At 37.7% G+C, this 21,114-nt stretch overlaps 1 protein-coding gene across 4 annotated transcripts; it reads right to left on the bottom strand.

The window, feature by feature from the left end:
- Positions 1-15,668: 15,668 nt before the first annotated feature.
- LOC145003385 (protein NUCLEAR FUSION DEFECTIVE 6, mitochondrial-like) lies at positions 15,669-17,815 on the bottom strand. 4 transcript variants are annotated; one of them, XM_078962514.1, is made up of 4 exons: positions 17,586-17,815; positions 17,159-17,280; positions 16,412-16,467; positions 15,669-15,879 (listed from the first exon to the last, which is right to left on the bottom strand). In XM_078962514.1, the coding sequence occupies exons 1-3, from the start codon at positions 17,729-17,731 to the stop codon at positions 16,460-16,462; spliced, it is 276 nt and encodes a 91-aa protein (XP_078818640.1). In that variant the 5' UTR covers positions 17,732-17,815; the 3' UTR covers positions 15,669-15,879; positions 16,412-16,459. The 4 variants fall into 4 exon arrangements, with proteins under 4 accessions (XP_078818640.1, XP_078818637.1, XP_078818639.1 ...); XM_078962513.1 differs by lacking the exon at positions 15,669-15,879 and adding an exon at positions 15,931-16,190 and having other exon boundaries at positions 17,586-17,814; XM_078962511.1 differs by lacking the exon at positions 16,412-16,467.
- Positions 17,816-21,114: the final 3,299 nt, after the last annotated feature.

The raw sequence follows: 21,114 nt of genomic DNA, 5'->3' as shown, positions 1-21,114 counted from the left end.
GTTCTAGTATATTAATAATAAGAATAATGAGATTATTTAATTAGTATTGATCAAGAATTAATCTAGGATTAATTGAGTGATCAAAAGAAGACTAATTAAATATATGGGTTGATTGTGTAAATCATCCATACTTATATAGTGGGCTAATGCTCCATGGATTATCTAGTTGGGCCAAAACCCATATGATGCTCCATGGTGTATTTGAACCCATGGATCCAAGGAAATGGAAATTCATGACAATTAGAGTTTACCCTAATTGTAACACTATATAAAGATCTTATTCTTGACCAAAATCGGCCACTAGTGAGAGTAACAAAGGGATAGCCGATTTCATGAAGTGTAGAATTCTCTCTAAGTTATTCCAAGTGCTTATGGTGTTGTGTGAACCATTTGAGGTGTCACACTTGGGGCACTAGGCACTCAAGCTTCATGAAGAAAAGCACTATCAAGAGGTATGTATTCTATCTTGTTATATTGATAGTTTTGTATGCTAGATTAGGATAATACCTTGGATGTTCATATTTGCATGTATAATAGAGAAAACATAGATCCAAGGTATTTAGGGTTGCATGTACACTTAGGAGTGTTAGAATGCTCATAACCCAACAGAAACTACACCTCGCGCAACCAAAACTCACATTTGGAGAACTTGGCGTACAAGCTCTCCCTCCTCAGAGTCTCCAAAACCTCTTTCAGATGCTCCTCATGCTCCTCCTGCATCTTGGAATAAACCAAGATATCATCGATGAATACTATCATAGACCGATCCAGCATTGGTCTGCACACGCGGTTCATGAGGTCCATGAATGCGGCAGGAGCATTGGTGAGCTTGAACAGCATCACCACGAACTCATAATGGCCATAACACGTTCAAAACACGGTATTCTGCACATCCTCCTGCCTGACCCTCATCTGATCATAACCTGAACGCAAATCAATCTTGGAGAACCAAGATGCTCCTTGCAACTGATCAAAGAGGTCATCAATCCTCGGAAGCGAGTAACGGTTCTTCACCGTTACCTTATTCAGCTCCCAGTAATCTATACACATCCGATGCGACCCATCCTTCTTTTTCACAAACAGGATCGGGGCTCCCTAGAGTGAACTGCTCAGTCTAATGAATCCCTTGTCTAACAACTCCTGTAGCTGTGTAGACAGCTCCTGCATCTTAGGAAGAGCCAACCGATACGTTGCCTTGGCTATCGGAGCCGCACCAGGGACTAGGTCGATCCTGAACTCTACCTGTCGCTCCGGAGGTATTCCAGGAAGCTCCTCCGGGAACACATCAACGTAGTCTCGCACCACTAGAACCTCGTTCACCATCACGTTACGCGCCTCCCGGGTATCCACAACATATGCGACATACCCCGTGCAACCCTGCTGAAGGTAGCGCCTAGCTCTCATCGCTGAACATATTGTGGGTCCATGTTGTGGCCTCTCGCCGTGGATCACCAACTCTCCCCCACTTGGGGTCCTGATCCGCACTAGCTGTTGTGCGCAATCTATCACCGCCCCATTAGGGCTCAACCAATCCATGCCTATAATTACCTTGTTCCCCCGCAACGAAATGGGAACCAAATCCACCAAGTAGCGCTCCTCGAATAATCTCATAACACAATCTCTAAACACCGCTGATGCCCACACCAATCGATCATCGATGATCTCTACCTCTAAAGGGCAATCCAACATGCCTGAAGACTCAGTAAACTTCTTGCTAAGCCCAAGAGAAACAAACGATTGGGTAGCACCCGAGTCAAACAACACCTGAACAGGGATACCGTTCATATGGCACGATACTAAAGCATATACACAGAGCACATATCGATAACATAACAGCATGAAAATGAAATAAAGGGAAAGAATCATACCCGTCACCACATCGGGTGCGGCGCGTGCCTCCTCGGTGGTCAGCTGAAATGCCCGGCTCCTCACCACTGGAGCCTCTGCCTTTCCCTATCGGCCATCAATAATCCGCAGGGTCGTTGGAGTTAGCGCCTTCATTGGCGCGGGTGCTATCAACTGAGGGCAATTGGCCTTCTTGTGGCCCCTCTGGTTGCAGTGGAAACACAACAACTCAGACGTATGTATCACAGGTGCAGGGGCGGTACAATCCTTGCTGAAATTCCCCGTCTTGTCGCACTTATAGCAGGCCGACGATCCCAGTCTACATGCCCCCTCATGAGGCCTGCCACATTTCCTGCAGCGGCTCGGTCCTGACTGGCCTTTCGGCCTACCATCTGATCCCTTGGGCTTCTTCCCCGAAGCCCCTCCTGTCTGTCCCTCCTGTGTATTCCTCTTCCGGATGTGCTCCAGATCTATCTCTCTCTCCCTCGCCCAGGCAATCATAGAGTCCAAGGTAGGGCAAGCTGAAAAACTGACATGCTCTCGAATCTCAGCTCGGAGCATGTCATGGTAGCGGGTCCTCCACATGTCCTCATCACCCACATACTAGGGCACCAACAATGCCCTCTCTTGGAACTTGGCGGTGATCTTCGCCACAGTCTCCTTCGTCTGCCTCATATCCAAGAACTCCCTGGCCAGCTGCTAAAGCTCGACAGCCGGCGCAAACTCTGTCCTGAACCTAGTCGCGAAGTCCAACCAGGTTTTAGCCTCGACAGCCGAGGCTCCCAACGAGTCACTAACGGACTCCCACCAATCCCTAGCTCGATCTTGTAAACACCCTGCCACAAACCTCACCTTCGACCCCTCAGGGCAGAAGCTAATCATCTGTGCAGACTTAATGTCTGCAATCCATCGCCTGGCAGCTATGGGGTCCTTCGCCCCGTGAAAATCCAGCGCCCCACTACCCCTGAAGTCCTTAAAGGATAGTGTGCGTGATCCCGACTGGCCAGATGCCATGTCGCTCCTGAATGCTCGGAGGCGATCCTCCATCAACTCAACTATCCCTTCCTTGATCGACCCGAAGATAATGGGGGTCGACTTAAGGATGCCCTTGGTGATCTCTGATGCGATGAAATCGCGTAGCTCCTCATCCACCGGCCCGGAACCAGATCCCGAACCCGATCCCGAACACGATCCCTCTCCTGAACTGCCAACTTCTGGTCTAGGGCGCAATACCACCATTCTGAAACACAACATAAAAACGTCAGGAACATTGATATATCTCGAGGGATCACTACAACCACAAGTTTCCTGGTCTCATCTCATCCTTCCTTGATTCGAGTACGGATCCTCTGCTTCCAGTAGTATGGGCCCATACTACCTTCCACATCTATTCGTACTTTCCTCAAGTACTGCCTTGACTCCACCAAGTCACTATTACTACTAATAATTTCTGCTACTCCCATCCTAGGCTTGCCTAGGGAGTCCTCTGACTATACCTGATCCAGTCCTCAGCTGCTGAAAGCCTCCTTGTGATGCCAATTAGCCATCACCTAAATACCATCACATGCGGATAATCCTTCAAGTAAAAAAAACTCGTCCCTACAACGGTTAGACTCAGACAAGAGTTGTGCAATAGGGCCAAGTCTAGCACTCTGAGATTATTCAACCATGTTCACATGTGACGTGATGCATTCACCTAATGGCTAACTCCCATCACTTAGAGTCCCACAAAGCACAAAGCAAGCAGCATTCAGACATAGGAGGCTACTCAAGCAATTTCATCCTCATAATGGGAAACTGTACTAGCATACAATGCTAAGCTCATGCTATCAGGCATAACCTAAATAGGCTATCATACTGTTGTCTACTCAATCCTAGCATGCAATTTTCATATACTGAGGCACATAAAGCAGGCACATAAGGCATCACTCCTAGATCCTTAGTCGTTTTCTAGCATGCTGTTTTATAGGAATTGATAAACATATATAAACTGGTATGGGTACATTGGGGAATACTTAATTGAGCTCGGCCGGTTGCGCACATCACACACTTCGTTCCTCCCTAAAAAGAACTCTTAGAAAACATTTTCTTTTTCAAATTATTTTAATCCCTCGATTTGAGTCCAGACATCCCCGAAGGTGTGTTTGGATCCCTCAAACCAGGGCTCTAATACCAACTTATAACATCCTAAAAATACGAGCCAAAAATTTCACTTTTAAATACATATACTTAGCAAAGCATTAGAAATAAAACATTCACCGATCATATCATTTCATAAAATATGTGCGTGTCTGGAAACCAGTTTATAAAAACATAACAAAGTCAGAGTACAAATCCCCAGGAAGATCTCATGGTGCGGAATACAAAGCGTGTGTGTGATGTGCTACTACCGCGCCAGCTCCTTCCCCTTCGAAGAAGAGGTACCTGAAACCAAAACTTAAAACTATAAGCACGAAGCTTAGTGAGTTCCCCCATCATACCACATACCATACAATCACATATCATACATATTGTTAGGCATTTATGCGGTGCCCGACCTACCCGGTACGGCCATTCTGGGGTGCCGACCTACCCGTGTCAAGCCATTTTGGGGTGCTGACTACCCATGTCAAGCCATTCTGGGGTGCTGACTACCCTTCGGTCCTAACGACCGAACCTCGGGGACTATCTCACCCCCTGCTACTACTACTATCACATATCATAACGTAACAGATTATCAGACCTATCTGGGATGTCTGAACTACCCTTCTGTCCTAGCAACCGAACTCGGGGACTGCTCCCCTCCTACTACCTCTAACTCATATAACAAGTCATGCTAGCATATAAACATAACATCACATACTGTCAGACGTATCTGGGGTGTCTGACTACCCTCCAGTCCTAACGACCGAACTCTTACTACTACCACATATAACATATCATGCTAGCATATAACATATCAGGTAGTAGCAAACCTAGATGATATCACAGAGACAATCATCTATCATACGTCTCCTACTGGGGGGCTGGCATTGTGGCCTTAGACCCACCGCTACTAGAAGGTAACTCACCTCGAAAGTAGCTGCTGAAGTCTGCTTGCTGAGCGTCTGACTGCTGGATCGCAAATCCTCCGGGTATAAACCATAAACATAGGTTACACACCCATAAATACCCTTAGGTCAAAAGATTGACCCTCCCTTGGCCCAAGGTTAACTCCTTGGTCAAAGTCAATGTCCATTTGGCTGGACTCGCCGAGTCCTTTTCCTACTAACTCGGTCCTACTCAACCAGTCCTTCTTCCTACTGACTGAATCACCCTTAACTCATGACTTGGGACGATTGAACCGACTCGTGACCCGACTCGCCGAGTTTGAAGAACAACTCTCCGAGTTCCATGCAATCTACATTGGACTTGACGAGTTGTTCATCCAACTTGCCGAGTCTAAGGCCATCTTCATGGAACTCGCCGGGTTCCTCCTTGGGACTCGCCGAGTCCCTATGACCCATTTCCCATTCAGACCAATTCTGAAACATGCAACGCTTCCAAACCATAGATCCATGTTCCTTGAGCATGCTTATCACGTAAAGTTGCAAACTTTACGTGCATGCATAGCCCTATAAGCTCAAAAGGCCAAAACCAAACTCTTCAAGAGTTCATAGACTTAATGGGGACCTCAATCACTTCAACCACATTAACTTTATGCTACTAATTCATCCAATAAGTCCATATTTGAAGTCCTTTCGGATCATTAAGCACCACACATGGAGTTTGGTGTTTTAGGGCTTGAAAACCACCAATTTGGGACAAAAATGGTAACTAATGATCTAAAGATCAAGGTAGAGACTTTTCTACCTGAATGGAAGCTTCTCCCTGAGTAGAGTTCGGATCTACTCCTTTCCTTGCACTCTTCAACCACCTCTTTCTTCTTCTAAGCTCCAACCTCCTTCACAAGGCCAAAAACACTCTTAAGAACAATATGGGGGGCTAGGGTCTCGCTCTACTACTCTTTGGAAGTGTTAGGGACAAAGAAGGCCAAGATAGAGTGTTTAAATAGGGTGCAAACACCCGGATTAGGGTTTTTGCCCAACCAGGGCCTACTCGCCGAGTCCGGGGACCGACTCGCCGAGTCCAAAGTCCAACTCCCGTACCTTGTCCCACTCCTACTCGGCGAGTTGGCCCATCAACTCGCTGAGTCCAAGGAAAATACATTATTTTAAGAAAGTAAATAGCAAGGAGTTCGTACCGGGAACCAGGTGCTACAATATAATTCCAAAAAACTCCCAAAGAAACGAAATCAAGAATCATTATAACATGAATAAACTAGACCCAAAAAATTAATTTACACTACAGAACTCTTTGGATTACACCAATAAATCCCCACAGTAACTCACCCCAAACACACGCATTAACCCATGCCTACTATAATGATAAGACACACCAAACACATACACATCAGAAAACATGTAATCTAAGACCCTCCCTTCACATTTAGTTGAAAGAAAAAACAATTTTGAGTATTGCATGTTTGAAAACGAAAGATAACCCAATTAATCCAATCTAAGTTATAATTATTTTCCCATGTTTTTACATAAGAGAAACCATATAACTTGATAGTATCCTCTAATATGTTCGCATTCACCTTCATTTTCTAAAAGCCATGTCATTTCTTTCAAAGTAAATAAACCAAAGTGTAGACCCAAACACCATGTGTAACAACTTTAGTTTCATGTTATTGTTATTAGAGAATGTAGAAAAAGTTTTAATTAGGTCACGTAGGGAATTAACTAGACCATCCCCAAACCACACATCTTCATCTTTATTGACCAAACTGGCGTATAGAAAGGTAAATTAATAGATACATGGTCCAATTTATCTTCTTTAGAGTTGTAGAAGGGACACTTCATATTGATGGGTTTTATAGGTTACAAAATTAATGTGCTTGCGGAAATTCTCTTAACACTTATGGGCACATGCAACCTATAAGGATCTATGTCATAACACTTTGAAGGTAACATACAATGAACAACAAAAACCTACAAGGACCCTAATATAATCGAAAATACCAAGTTAGGGTTACACACCTTTGAATTATTGAAGTAAATAATTCACTTCAATCCATTGTAGTTGATCCTGGAAAGCTAGCACCAAAAATATGATGCTTCTAATAGTTCACACCAAAAAACCTAGAAACCCTAGAATGAAGAGGAGAAAGAGGAAAGAGAATGAATTTTTGTTCATAAGCCTCTTAGAAAGGTTTTGCATGAAAATAATGAGTCAAGGGGTCTTGTTTATTATTTAGGTAACTTGTAGACAAAGTCATGTTTGAATTTATTAAATAATATATTTAATCCTAAGCTCAAATATTTTTTTATATCCAACCAGGTTGCTTCCAGAAACACTAAGAATCCCTCCAAAACCGTCCATGCATTTGATGATTGTAGAATTGATTCTTTTGTTCAACTATTGAACAATTACAATTTATTCTTTGCACTTCTCATTAATTTCAATTAATCCCGAATTAATTCTGATTAATAATTAATTAATTTTTATTGATTTCATATTAATTTATGGACCATATAAATTAACAAATCAATTATTTAACTATTGATGTTATATTAATTTATTAATCACATAATAAATTAACAAATCAATTATCTATTTCTAATTAATACATTAATCAGATAATACATTAACAAACCATTTTCCTATAATTTTCCATTAGTTTATTAATCATATAATAATTTAATAAATTATCATTCTCTATTCTAATATTATTTCTAACGATTTTTTGTTATGAGGGCAACCAAAAATGACATTATTTTCAATCACAAGAATATATCAGTTTAATTATTAGCTTAAACACCTTAATCGAATAAATACTTAGACATCAAAACACCACGAAGAGCAAGATTTGATGCCAGAGGAATACTATTTACCATGGGATGCCAAATAAACAGACTCGAGCCTAAAATTGCGGAGGCCTTGTATGAAAATCAAATTGAAATGCTTTAAGAAAAGATTGTAAAAATATTATTAAGTAAATTCCCTAAGGTTAAATTCAAAACTTCAAGTAAGTGCCCTATATGGACATTATATATAGGTCTCTAGTCAATAATAATAAACTGAAATTGCTATAAAGAAACTTTCAAGAAGAAGACATATAATGGACATGTCATGTACTACTTTCACGCATCTTCAAACAATAAGCAAGATGACCCTTATAACTGGAGCCCTATACAACTGCATCATTCGCACACTCACACAGACCACTCTAAGTTAAACAATTAATATTAATTGGAAACCAGTTATCACATTGTATAACTGTCGGTTCAAGGGTAGGATTTGAAAGCAAGTGCTAATCTGATAGTCTTAAGTCTTAACAAATTTTTTTTTTGTGTGATCTCCTAACCATACCTATGAGTTCGATGGATTGAAATATTGTTCCTAGCCTTGTAAGAGAGTCATTAATTATTTTCGTTCATAAGATTCCTCCATGTTATTGATGTGTTTTGTCATTTACAGCACCATGAGTTTACTGAGTTTTCGTTGTCATTTCTGTTCGAAACCAAACAGTTCTTTTCAGACTCGATAATATAAAGACACGAATTTTTTTTCTATGAGCGGTGTGTTTACCAGCCACGAATCTTCCCAGAAGGGTGGAATTTCTAATGTTAAACTTTCTTTCGAAAAGGTTTGAACCACATGTCTACATAAACTGTTTGAAATTAGATACTAAATCCATGCAATACTTTTCCTTAGCTATCGAACTTTTGTCATGTCCCTTATATTTATGTATCGCTCGAATAAAGCGGCCAAAAGTTGTCCCAGTTATCTTTAATCCTCCACCACCATTTAAAAAGTAGGGCTAAATTGAAGCTTCTTAAACAAGCGATGTCGTGACTACCTATATCTTTTGGGGAGATCATATTGTTGCCAATTAACCTAATTTATCTTTTTTCTTTTTTGTAACATCTCCACCTCATAAAAAAAAGTTCCTTATAATACTTTCAAGGTTACCAATCAATTTCTTGGGTGCTTTAACAATGGAGAAGAAATATAACGTTAAGCTTCAAAGTAACGATTTCAACAATGTTATTATACCCCCCAAACAATAAGTTTTTTTTTAATTTCTAATTGTTTAATTTGGATTTTAAGCAAAAGTTGGTGCCCAGTGTGTATAATACTTCATATCCGCGTCTATCGAGACTCTAAGATAGGTGAAAGGAAAAAACATCGTGTTCACAATTTAGGATATATTCCATTCAAGAAATTTTTGATTTTTCCACAACCAAATCCTACACTTTACTTTTAACGAAATTGAGTTTCCACAATGAAGCAACGCTAAAACATCTAAGTAGTCTTTTTAGATCTAAGAAGTTACATATGTACTACTCCCATAAACATAACATCATTCACATACATCAAATGAGATTCACATGATCCGTTACCTAATAAACAAAGACCATAAAAATATGTTTCTCTTGTGCCACCTTCATCACAATAGGTGAGTTTTTAACAGAAGCTTAGTAATTCTAAATTTTGTTTACTAGTTTAGAATTTAATTACCAAATCATAATGATGGCATTATGGCCCACGTTTAATGTATAATACAATAATAATAAGCGTTAAAACTAATCTTTTGAAACCGTTGAAACCATGGTAGCAGGGAGCGGAGCAAATCAAAGAGCCAGGAAGATCTTTGACAACACTGGAGGTTTTAAGATGATGTTAACCAAAGTATTCTTCTAACTATAGGGATTAAATAGAGTATAAAAATTATTGAAATCAAAATGGCAGAAGGTACACGCTTTTATGAGACCCTTTTTGAATGTAGAAAAGGTTTACATACGGTAGAATATCCCAAATACATGGCACTTAGATATGATTAATGTAGATGTTATATTGATATTAATCAGACGAGGTGGAGGGGAAGAAACGTCATCGATGTATTTTTCCGATTCTTTCTCCAAGAAAAATGACATTCCAGCGAAGTATAAGTATTGTCAGCAGAAAAGATAAAAGAAGGGTGATGAAACTAATTGGACCACTTGTTTTTATTAATAGGATCTCTTATTTTTTAACCATTTATTTGTAAATAAATTTCAAGTGATTATTTGTAGTGATGTGGTTAAAAACTCCACAATAGGTAGATCGTTCGTAGCTAAAATAAAGAGAAAATGAGACAAATGGATGAATGATCACCAATTCTAACTCCTTTTCATGATAGAAAACTCTTTAGTGGCGAAACCAATATTTTATTGTATTTTTAGAATACAACGAATCCATCCCCTTCGTTTAGTCTTGAACTCCACTTGTTTAAAAATGAGAAAATCCCATGTAAAAGGTTTTTCCATATCATCGTTAGGCCATGGGGTATGGTGGGGATGTTTACGCGTTCATGACTAGGTGACACAGATGTTCACACTCCCTACCTCGTAAATGTGATGTGGATTGACGACAGCCACACTTTGTCACGACTAGTAAGAAGCAAATGTGGATACACAGTCAAAATTTTACCCCTTAACCATTTTTATAAAAAAATTACTTTCTATCTTTAAATTTAACCGTTACATTATAAATACCAACACTTTTATAACCATTTCACACCTCGAAACCACTCAAATCTCTTTATATTTTCTCATCTTTTTCTGAAAGTATGGATCAAAATCAAAATACTCAAACCACTCCAAACACCCCCAATAACCTCAAACGCTCCAAATGATCAATATCAACACTTTAACTACATGCAAATGTTAACATCCCCAATCCAACAACAACCACTATTTACCAACATTCCATATCAATCAAACTACTTCCAACAACAAAGACCACAATAGTCAACCCTAATTCCAATCTTTTCAACAATTTCAACCCCAAGCTTCGCAACCTGAACAATTTTAACCACAAACTTTCAACCTCAACAATTCCAAACACAACCATCTCAAGTCTCATTATCTCTCAACCTATAAACCTCGACAATGACGACGACGAACAGGTCCAAGAAACACAACCATCTAGAATAAGATAATCAGAAGGAAAAGCTACAAAAAAAGAGGAACGACTTGGAACGATGGTGAGGGAGGAAGCTTTATCTAAAGCTTGGATTTTCATATTGTGTGACTCGAGGACGAGCAGCGCACAAACGAGAAACAATTTTTGGCTTCACGTTTTAGACCACTTTCACTCGCTTTTGGGAAGGTAAACAGATCGAACGTACGATGCGGTCAATGGAAAATAGCGTGAACTACGAGCGGCTTGCACCAAGTTTAATGACATATTTGAAAATCTTAAAAATATGCATAAAAGTGGTAGCAACGATTTCAATATTTATCAACCACTTGCCAACAATACATGATTACTAACGACGGTAAAGCATTTGGCACCAAAAAGCGTGGGAAATTTGTCGTAAAGGTCCAAAATGGGTCCTTAAACCGGAGACTTCACATTTGGAATCGACCACCGGCTCCAACAAAAGACAAGAACTTTCGAGTCGGATGTGGGTTTTGGCGTCAACCTCAATGAAGACTTTGAAGGCACCGAGGGGGGTCCACCGGAAGTCCAACCTCATCGACCACCGGTAAGGGACAAAGGGAAAAATGTGGCGTCTTCAAGCGAAAAAAGCGAATAGCGATGACGAACTTGCGGAAAAAATTGACAAAACTCTCTCTCTCTCTCTCTCTCTCTCTATATATATATATATATATATATATATATATATATATATATATATATATATATATATATATATATATATATGAAGCAAAGGAGAAAGCTCATCGTTAGAAACTAGCACTTATCGATCTTCAAAATTTAAACATAAAGTCGTAATCAGATTGTAACATCCAAAATTTTACGCTAAATTTAAACTTTTTTCAATCATAAATAAAACCAAATAGTATTTGTTTACAAAATGTTTTCAAATCATTATTCATCAGAGTGTCCCAATAACTTGATCAAAAGGATAAGGAGCGATACGGTCACGTCTTCGCCTTGGCATGATCTCTTGAAGTACCTGAAACAATAAGCTGAAAACTATAAGTTTGAGGGCTTAGTGAGCTACTCCCAAAATACCAATACCACCCTGATAATACCATATCAGTAACAAACAATCAATAACATGCATACTGGGCCATTAGCCTGACTGGACCGCCCTGCAAGGCCTCTCAATCTATCTGATCCTATCTCGAGCCTTCGGCATGACTGGACCGCCACGTAGGCCTACAGTCTCCCCAGACCGCTCATAGGGCATGTTGACCTTCAGCACAAAGTAGGACCGCCTCAACCCAACCAACAAGCAAATAACCATGTGCGCAAAACTATCATATATTGGCATATACAAACATCAAACATATTTATCTCACTGATCATCAATCATAGAAATCTCTCGTAACTAGAGTACCGACCTAGCAGGTCACTAACATACCAATCCTTACGAATCATAAGAGCATAATATATTGTCTATCCTGATTCCGATCTAACAGATCATAACCACATGTAGCACATCATAACAATAACAACTTAAGGGCCCACCTTGGTGTCGTAGCCCCTATTGATATAATGAGGATAACTCACCTTGCAGATGTCGACTTGGTAGATGAACTCCAACTCTCGGATCACTGTCAAAACTCCACCACCTATTACCATAATATAATCATACTCATAAGTTCCCAACCTTTCAAGGTACCCCATAAACCAACTAATCAACCCCTGGTCAAAATCAAAGTCATCAGTCAAAGTCAACAGTCCATGTTGACCCTAACTCGCCGAATTCCTTGAAGTACTTGTCCACTCGTCGAGTTCCTTCGGTTTACGATCGAACTCTAAGGCCACTCATCGAGTTGCCTTCTTTCAACTCTATGGTTACACACGCATACATAAATTGGGGAAACTTCAACTGACTCGCCGAGTTATTCATACAACTCGTCGAGTTCTATGGCAATCTTCATTGGACTCGTCGAGTTGTTCAGCCAACTCATCGGGTCCAGGCCTATCTTCATATGACTCGCCGAGTCGACCTTGCGACTCACCGAGTTCCTTCAGTCCTTAAGCCATACAGACTCTTTTAAGCCATGCAATGGCTCCAAATTACAGATCCAAGCTTCTAAGGCATGCATTTCAAGTAAAGTTGCAAACTTTACGTGCATGCATGGCTAAAAAGGCTCTTAATGTCAAATCCAAGCTTACAATGGGGGTTTCATACTCAAGGAGGCTTCATGCATGACCAAGCTCAGAGCTTTATTACTCTAGAACCCAAGAAGGGTCCAGATCTGAAGTTACAACTTCAGATCTGGCTCACATCCCACACTATCATCTCAATCAAACCATAAAAACCCTAAATCTAAACTAAATGAGGTCTAGAAGGAAAATGAAGTAAAGGTGATGACTTGATACCTCCAAATGATGCTACCTGAGGTAGATTTCTTATTCCCACGCCTTCCTTGCTCCTAGTCTGTTGCCCTCCAAGTTCTTCCTTTCCAAAAACCTCTTTTCTAAAGCTTAAGACACACAAGGATGAAGCACTACACGAATTAGGGTTTTCTGAGCTCTCAAAGGACTATAAAGAGGCCAAAGGAGGCTTATGCTTCCTTAAATAGGGTGCAAAACCCCGGGATCTAGCGTTTCTTCTGCCAGCTCCTACTCGTCGAGTTCTTCATGGACTCGGCGAGTAGGCTACTAAATATGCGATCCCACCCCGCTGCTACTCGACGAGTAGGGCAACCAACTCGTTGAGTAGATCTTAAAACCAAATAAACTTTCATTTAAATCAATACCTGAGAATCGGGGCGTTACACGGATATTGACCCGGAAAATCTAGCCGTGTTTCTAGAAATCCAACAATAATTCGTGAAAATATTGAAATTAGGTTTTAAGGTTTTTAATTTTCTATGTTTTTTAAGTCATTTAGGTTTAAATTTCTATAGTTATATGTTTTTTTAATAATTTAGGTTTGAAATTTTATATTTTTATGTTTTTTTTAGTAATTTAGGCTTAAAATTTTATGATTTTTTATGTTTTTTTAGTTATTGAGGTTTAAATTTTAAATTATGTAATGTGTTTTTAAGTAATGTGAAATATTTATTTATGTTTATTAATTATGTTTCCTATTTAATATACCTATAAAAAAAGATAAAAAATATGAAGTGTTAATCATTTCCAGAGGTTAATGAATATATAATGAATAATTGAATATATATATATATATATATATATATATATATATATATATATATATATATATATATATATATATATATATATATATATATATATATATATATATAGTAGAGGATGTGGGATATATATGACATCAATTTTCTACCGAATATCTTTTCACAATACCCCATAACCTTCGAACATCTTTTCACTATACCCCATAACCTTAGATCATCTACATCGGTCATTGTAAAGCTCTTGCAAATAGGTTTGACACGCCACATATGCAGGGAGGACCACTTTTGAAAGATAAATGTTATTGCAATGATGTGAATAGGCATTATAAAACTGATGTGTTAAAATTAATGACATTGCACTAATGTGGATCAACTTTAAAACAATTATTTTTTATTGTATTTCTAACCACAAACATTTTATATATACTAAAACCCAAAGTACATGGAACTTTCCAAGACTTTGGTTAAACCCACTGCTTTCTATTTATTAATATTTTTCATCCATTTATTTTGTAAATTGATGCTTTCTATTCCTATATTTTATAAAATATTATTTTTACTTCCTCAATTTTAAACTTTTATAAATGTCATTTTTACTTGGTCCATTTTTCACTTTTTTAAAATGTTATTTTTATACCCATAATTTTTTAACTTTCTAAAATGTCAAATTTTACTCCTTTCACTTTCTAACATTTTGTGTTTAGTTGTAATATATATAATTTGATTCTCATATAATTACCATCCCTCAACTTTCTAAAATGTTGCTTTCACCCCTAAGCTTTGAATTTTTCGTCAAGTTAAAAAATATTATGTGTTTATTTTTATATATGTGTCGCTATAAATTCGAGATGGTCAATGTTTTGATATAAATTTACAACTTCCATTCGTAATTTTTTTTTAAAAAAAGTACTTGTTTTTTTTATATATGTCGGTATAAATTCAAGTTTGTTTATGTTTTAATGTATTTTTTTTATATTTTAATTCTTATTTAAAGCATTTTGTTTGGCATGAAATTGGTCAACGACTTTTCTGTTTCACACAACTTAATTCCTTTTAAATTTCTATGCATGGTTTTGCATATTGATTTAACAACTTTAAATTTCTATTGCTAATGAAATAATTCATTTTCTTAAATCCATTACTAGTGCCACAGAACACAAAGGGCAAAATCCTAGTATTTTTATATAAAAAAGCATAAAATACTCTAATGGTAATTTCTATATTTCGGCTTAAACAAACTATAATCACTATTTGAAAGGTCAAAAGAGCTCGACCAAAATTTGTTGACTATTTTCGAATTCTTTGGAATTGGATGCTCTATCTGGCCATAAACATTAGACGCTTTCTGAAGTTTACTTCTTTCGTTTCACTTGGCGTTTCCTTTCAGCGAGTCGTTAACAATAGCAGAAGGAAAGTACAGAACAGCAGATCTTGGTGGATCTTCAAAAACCTCGGATTTCACAAAAGCAATCATTGACCACATTTGACTTTGATGACTTTGATTAAAGTTTAATTACATAGATATTAGATTGTTTGGTAAATATCCCAATTTAAAAAGGAGCTCACTATCCTTGAGAGTATTCTATCAAAACTTTTTCTTGATTTTTATTTTTTTTACATCATAATGCAAAAATCATACCCAAATAAATGTATTTTTTGCTCATCAGCCACCCATCAACACATCAAAAACAATACATTAATTAAAAAAAATAAGATTCAAGCTTGAAGACATTGAACAAGTCTATAAAAATAACATTCTTTATATCATCAACACCAAAAAATAAAAAGTAAAAGTAAAAGTCAACAAGTCAACATCTTATTCAAGTTTGTGGTCAAGAATTGGCTTCAATCCTTCTGACAACTCATCACACATCGTCATTGCAAGCTGATTAAACAAGGATACGATTCATAATAAGTTCACCATCATTTAAATTCATTTCCAATAATAAAAAATTTCATTAAACGATTTAAACGTGCATCATGATACAAAACTAGATTACTCCAATGCTATGCATGTAACATAAATTCATAATCTTAAATCTGTTACCCTCAATTGCTCATTTCACAAGTTTCTGATTCATTATTGATGGATCTATTATATAATATGTTTTCTATTCAAACAAAACCTTTAAAAAAAAAACACAAAAAGATCCAAATCATTCCATCTTTTGCTTCTCGATCTTCATCTGTCAACTCCTACAAATCAAGCATTTACCACTTTATCAAAAAAGATGCCACCCAAATCATTAAAACAACAAAAAATCAACTGTGTTTTATTTTATTCGATCAAACAATGAAAAGATCATATGATCATTTTTTGGGGAGAAAAACCAAGTATAAGATGATGATTCCTTGATCTTAAAGAGACCTAACACCTATAATGATCTAAAGACCCCTTTTGATGAATACTAACATACCTCAAAACTGAATGAAAGAAGATCAAGGTGGGACCCTATGATGCTTTGCTAGATACCTAATCAATAAAGAAAAAAAATCCAAATATTAGGAAGCCAAACTAAAGACATGGAGATCCAAAAGGAGAGAAAAAAAAACCCCAATACAGATGATCACATTCTCTAAAGATGAAAATCAAAAACAAGAATAGGCAATAAGTTTAGTGGGTAGAGTGTAAATCCAATCAAAACTGGATCTTGATTATGGGTTAGAACTTATAAGCTATGCAAAGTTATATGAAAGAACTGTTATTCGAATGAGAGGATTCAACAAACCATGGAAATGTCAAGAACACACAAGAAAGTTGCCTTGACATGAATGAAACCTAGAACCCATAAAGAACAACAATTGCTCTTGTAAAAGTGGGAAACCCTTGAAGAACATGATCATTTGATAGTTATAAGGGTCTTTGCTAACTAATTTGAAGTTCACAAAACTACGATCACAGTGTCAAAATAAAGATAAAACTATCAAAAATGCAAAACGATCTTCAAATCACCATAACCTCACAACAGATTTTCACTTCACCTTCAAAATGCTACATCCTAAGTGACTGCATAAGCCCCCAAACAATGTCTAGTGTTATAAGTATATGAATATAGCAGAAAGCAGTATCACCATGTAATTTAGAATCATATAACCCAAGTAAATGAAGATAGTTTCGTAAATTGGATACAATTAATGACAATTTAGGCAAATTTGAACTTTACCTTCAGGGAGCCAACCGTAACCACGTTGAGAAAGGGTAAGCATGGAAGTCATCAATGCTGAAGCAGTGGCAGTGTGAAAAGGTTGCAGTGATTCCAAACAGGCACTCATTTCAGCTGGACATCTGAATCATTCAAAATGAAAATACACGATAACTATAAGTCGTCTATTGCAAATTAAGCTGTGGAAATTGAAGTTACGAAAGCTTCTAGCTCGATACTTTTCATAAAACGATTGAACTTTATGTTTATGACTGAATGCGATTATATCCTTGGGGTGACGCTTCAAAGTTCAAATCAATTAAAGGCGTCAACGAATTTTGTTTTGCATCTTGAAAAAACGAAAACATCAGGTTTTCTGACGGAAGAAAAATCAAATTACGAAATAGATAGATCTGTGCGCGTGAGTGAGTTTCAATGGCGGTGTTACCTGAAAATGCGATTAGAGAGAGCATTCTGGCTACCGATGCGAAAGGGAGAGCGTGCAGCTTTGGCTTGGGAGGATGCTCTTGCCGCCGCGCTACGGACGGAGGATGACCGGAAAATAGATCGAGCGGCAGCCGCTGCAGTCGCCATTTTGATGCGAGTTTGTGAGGTAGAAGTTTTCTGGTTCGTTGCTATGAACGGGTTTGAGTTATTGGGCCAAAAAGATGCTAAAACCCTACAACATCGGTTTTAGACTTTTAGTTTTTATTTTCCTTATAAATATAAAACAAGAATAAATAGAAATTTGTGACGTCATATCATATAACCTAATATAATTTCCAAATTATTTTAAAAGCTTTAATACACAAATCCATCAGTTGTAACAAAAAAAAAAAAACTACCGAACACACATTCCAAACTGGTCGGATCAGGTTGTTTGTGCAAGATTTGCATTCTATAAACATTACCAAAGCTTTGAATATTGTTCTACAAATGTTCATTCCATTAGCTGAATTACATGTTTCTTTGCTCTCATATATTATCATATACCTACTTCTATACCAAATTTCTTTTTAACATCTTTTCTAAGTAGCCTAACACTTAAATTTTGTTTGTGTAAAATTTGTGTTAGTGTAATGGTTACCAATCCAAGCATAGCTACTAATTTCCAATTTGAAATTTTTTTTTATAATTCTACTAATCTATGAGAGACTTAATTTGGAAAAAATGTTCTTCACTCATCCATGAAGCCCACAATCTGAACTTACACCGGTCAAAACAACATTTATCTAAACGTCTCATGGTATATTTTTCTATAACATAACTGGTAATCATTAGCAACATCATAATTATACAACGTATGTTTTAACTGTTTATAAATTTCAAATTTCATACCTAGCACATGCTTTTGCTTTTTCCAATGAATATCTTCATTAAAGGTTGTTTACTCGTCAAATATTGCCTCATTGTCATGCATATGAAGATATGGCTCCTCAAGAGGTGGACTGTCTCGGGTTGGATTCACTTTTGGTTAGAGATTACTAAAAACACGTCATTATTGGTGTTGTTCACAGGAATGCAATCATCTAAGTTAACTTTATCATCCATCTCTTTTATTTCCAAATTATCAAGGTCACTGTTAATGTCCATATCACTTTACATATCTTCATGAAAATCTCTTACACCTGAATGATTGTCTTCAAGATTAAATACTTTAGCTTTTTCATCATTAAGTCAATCATACATATTTGCACCAAGGAGATCTATATACACATGAAGTATACAACCACAAGCATACTCTATCCCAATGAAATCCATATAATCGATCTCTATAGCTATTATCCTCAACCCTTCCGGAAACTCCAAATTCGGTATACAATAATGCACTTGTACATATTTCTCATGTGTGAATCTTTCCAGAAAACTACAAATTCATTCTTGTCCATTCCAACAAAATCCACATTTTCAAACCGGTACTATATTCCATCCGAGTAACTGATAGTAGGGTACCTCATAAAAATACCTTGGAAATAAAGATCTATCATTATGTAAGCAACCATAGAAACAACCCAAAAGATTCATTTTTATAGAAGAAACTAAGAGAACAAGTTTAATTCAAAAAATGATAAATACTTCTCATTCAACTTGCAAAGGAAGAAGGGTAAGAAAAACATTAGTTCAATTATTGTCTAGTATGTATCAAGTGACATGGCAACTCATGTAATGACGTGGCTCAATAAACCTCATGATTAGGAAGGGGTTCACCGGGTGAACCCTTTATTTTTCACAAAGGGACATTTTAAACATTAAAAAGTTGATGTAACAACTCAAATTTTCCAATAATTCTTTTTCATTTTTAAATTAACAAAGCCATTAACAATGAACATAAAATACCAACTACAATTGTTTTCAGAATCGATCCACAATATCATACATTTTATTCATATATCAGAGTGTCCCCAATAAAATCGTTGGAGAGTGCATGTCGCGCCATCAAGCCGGACTCTTGCCCTTAGGCTCTGAAGTACCTGAAACAACCAACAAATTGTAAGTTAATGTTTAGTGAGTTTCCCATAGCATACCCCACACATTCCACATAATCACATAATCCATGTTAGCTCTATAAGTTACACATATCATATAAGCCATGCATACAACATATAAGGATGCCATGGAAACCCTCCAAGGTCTTATACCGAGTGCCACTGGAACCTCTACGTGGTCTTAACTACCTGTCATAGGAACCCCCACATGGTCTTTAATAACTGCCACTGGAACCCCCATGTGGTCTCAACTACCTGCCATGAGAATCCCCACATGGTCTTCACTTAACCAAATAACTATTATACGAGCTAAACATGTAAACATACTAAGATGCCTTGGAAACCCTCCCAGTACTTATACCAAATGCCATGGGAACCCCCACATGGTCTCAATCTACTACCATGAGACCCCCCCCCCCCCAGGGTCTTCCATACAATTTTCATACCGATATATCACATAATCGACTAACTAATTCACATATCATATAATGGGCCGATCTTGGTGCCTTTAACCCATTGGTAAGGTGAGGAGACTCACCTCTCAAGAAATGTTGAACCGATAAGACAAGTCCAACTCGTAGCTCTAACTCAACTGCCTACAACCATCATGTGAATAACTTTGTCAAAATCCCGAAATACCAAAATACCCTTAAAGTCAAACTTGGTCAACCATGGTCAAATTCAAGGTCAACAGTCCATGTTGATCCCTACTCGTCGAGTGCATCTAGCAACTCGTCGAGTTCCTTTAGAGTCTAGAAAATCGGGAAAAACTCTAGCCAACTCGCCGAGTTTACTCAAAATCCAGAAGACGGGGAAACTCGATCTAACTCGTCAAGTTAACTAAACAACTCATAGAGTTCCTTCAACCCTTTTCTCATTCAGACGCTTTTGGCGAAACTAGGGCTCCAAACTGTAGATCTAACGTCCAAGGGTGTAGTTACCACGTAAAGTTGTCAACTTTATGTGCATGAAAGGTCTCAAGAGGCTAAAATACCAAATACTAAGCTTAGGAAGAGGTTTAGGGCATGGAGAAGGGCCAAGACTAGATAAAGTTGACAACTTTATGTTCATGGGGCCTAGAGGTGTCCAGATTTGAGACCATGTCCTCATGACAAGCTCAAACCCGAGTGACTCCATCTTGCACTAGAAGTGATCATATTCTTGCATAAGGGAAGATCTAAGAAATGGAAAGCCAAGGTAAAGACTTTTTACCTCCAAATGGTTTCTAACACATAGTAGATGTGAGATATACTGCCTCTCCCTTTGCTCCAACCTCTTCAAGCTCCAAATTCCTTCACAACCACACCAAAATCACTCTCCAAGGCTCTCACACACACTTAAGAAGGTGTAAAGCTCGAACTAGGGTTTCTCTAGGTTGTAAAGACGGTAAGGGAGGGCACAGATGAAACATAATTTCTTCATATAGGGTGCAAAACCCGAAAAATTAGGGTTTTCCTTTCCAGCGCCTACTCGTTGAGTTGGGCCTCCAAC

Source organism: Lactuca saligna, chromosome 6, assembly GCF_052625555.1.
Source record: "Lactuca saligna cultivar CGN05327 chromosome 6, ASM5262555v1, whole genome shotgun sequence".
Lineage (NCBI taxonomy): Eukaryota > Viridiplantae > Streptophyta > Magnoliopsida > Asterales > Asteraceae > Lactuca > Lactuca saligna.
Note: the sequence above shows the minus strand (reverse complement) of the source record. Positions and strands in the feature narration are given on the sequence as shown.

Excerpts from the sequence above, each read along its gene's own strand:
- LOC145003385 (XM_078962511.1), bottom strand. The coding sequence starts at position 17,731 with ATGGCGACTGCAGCGGCTGCCGCTCGATCTATTTTCCGGTCATCCTCC. Across the intron at positions 17,281-17,585 it reads CTCTCTAATCGCATTTTCAG|ATGTCCAGCTGAAATGAGTG; the intron begins GTAACACCGCCA and ends TGAATGATTCAG. Across the intron at positions 15,880-17,158 it reads TTACGGTTGGCTCCCTGAAG|CTTGCAATGACGATGTGTGA; the intron begins GTAAAGTTCAAA and ends TTGTTTAATCAG.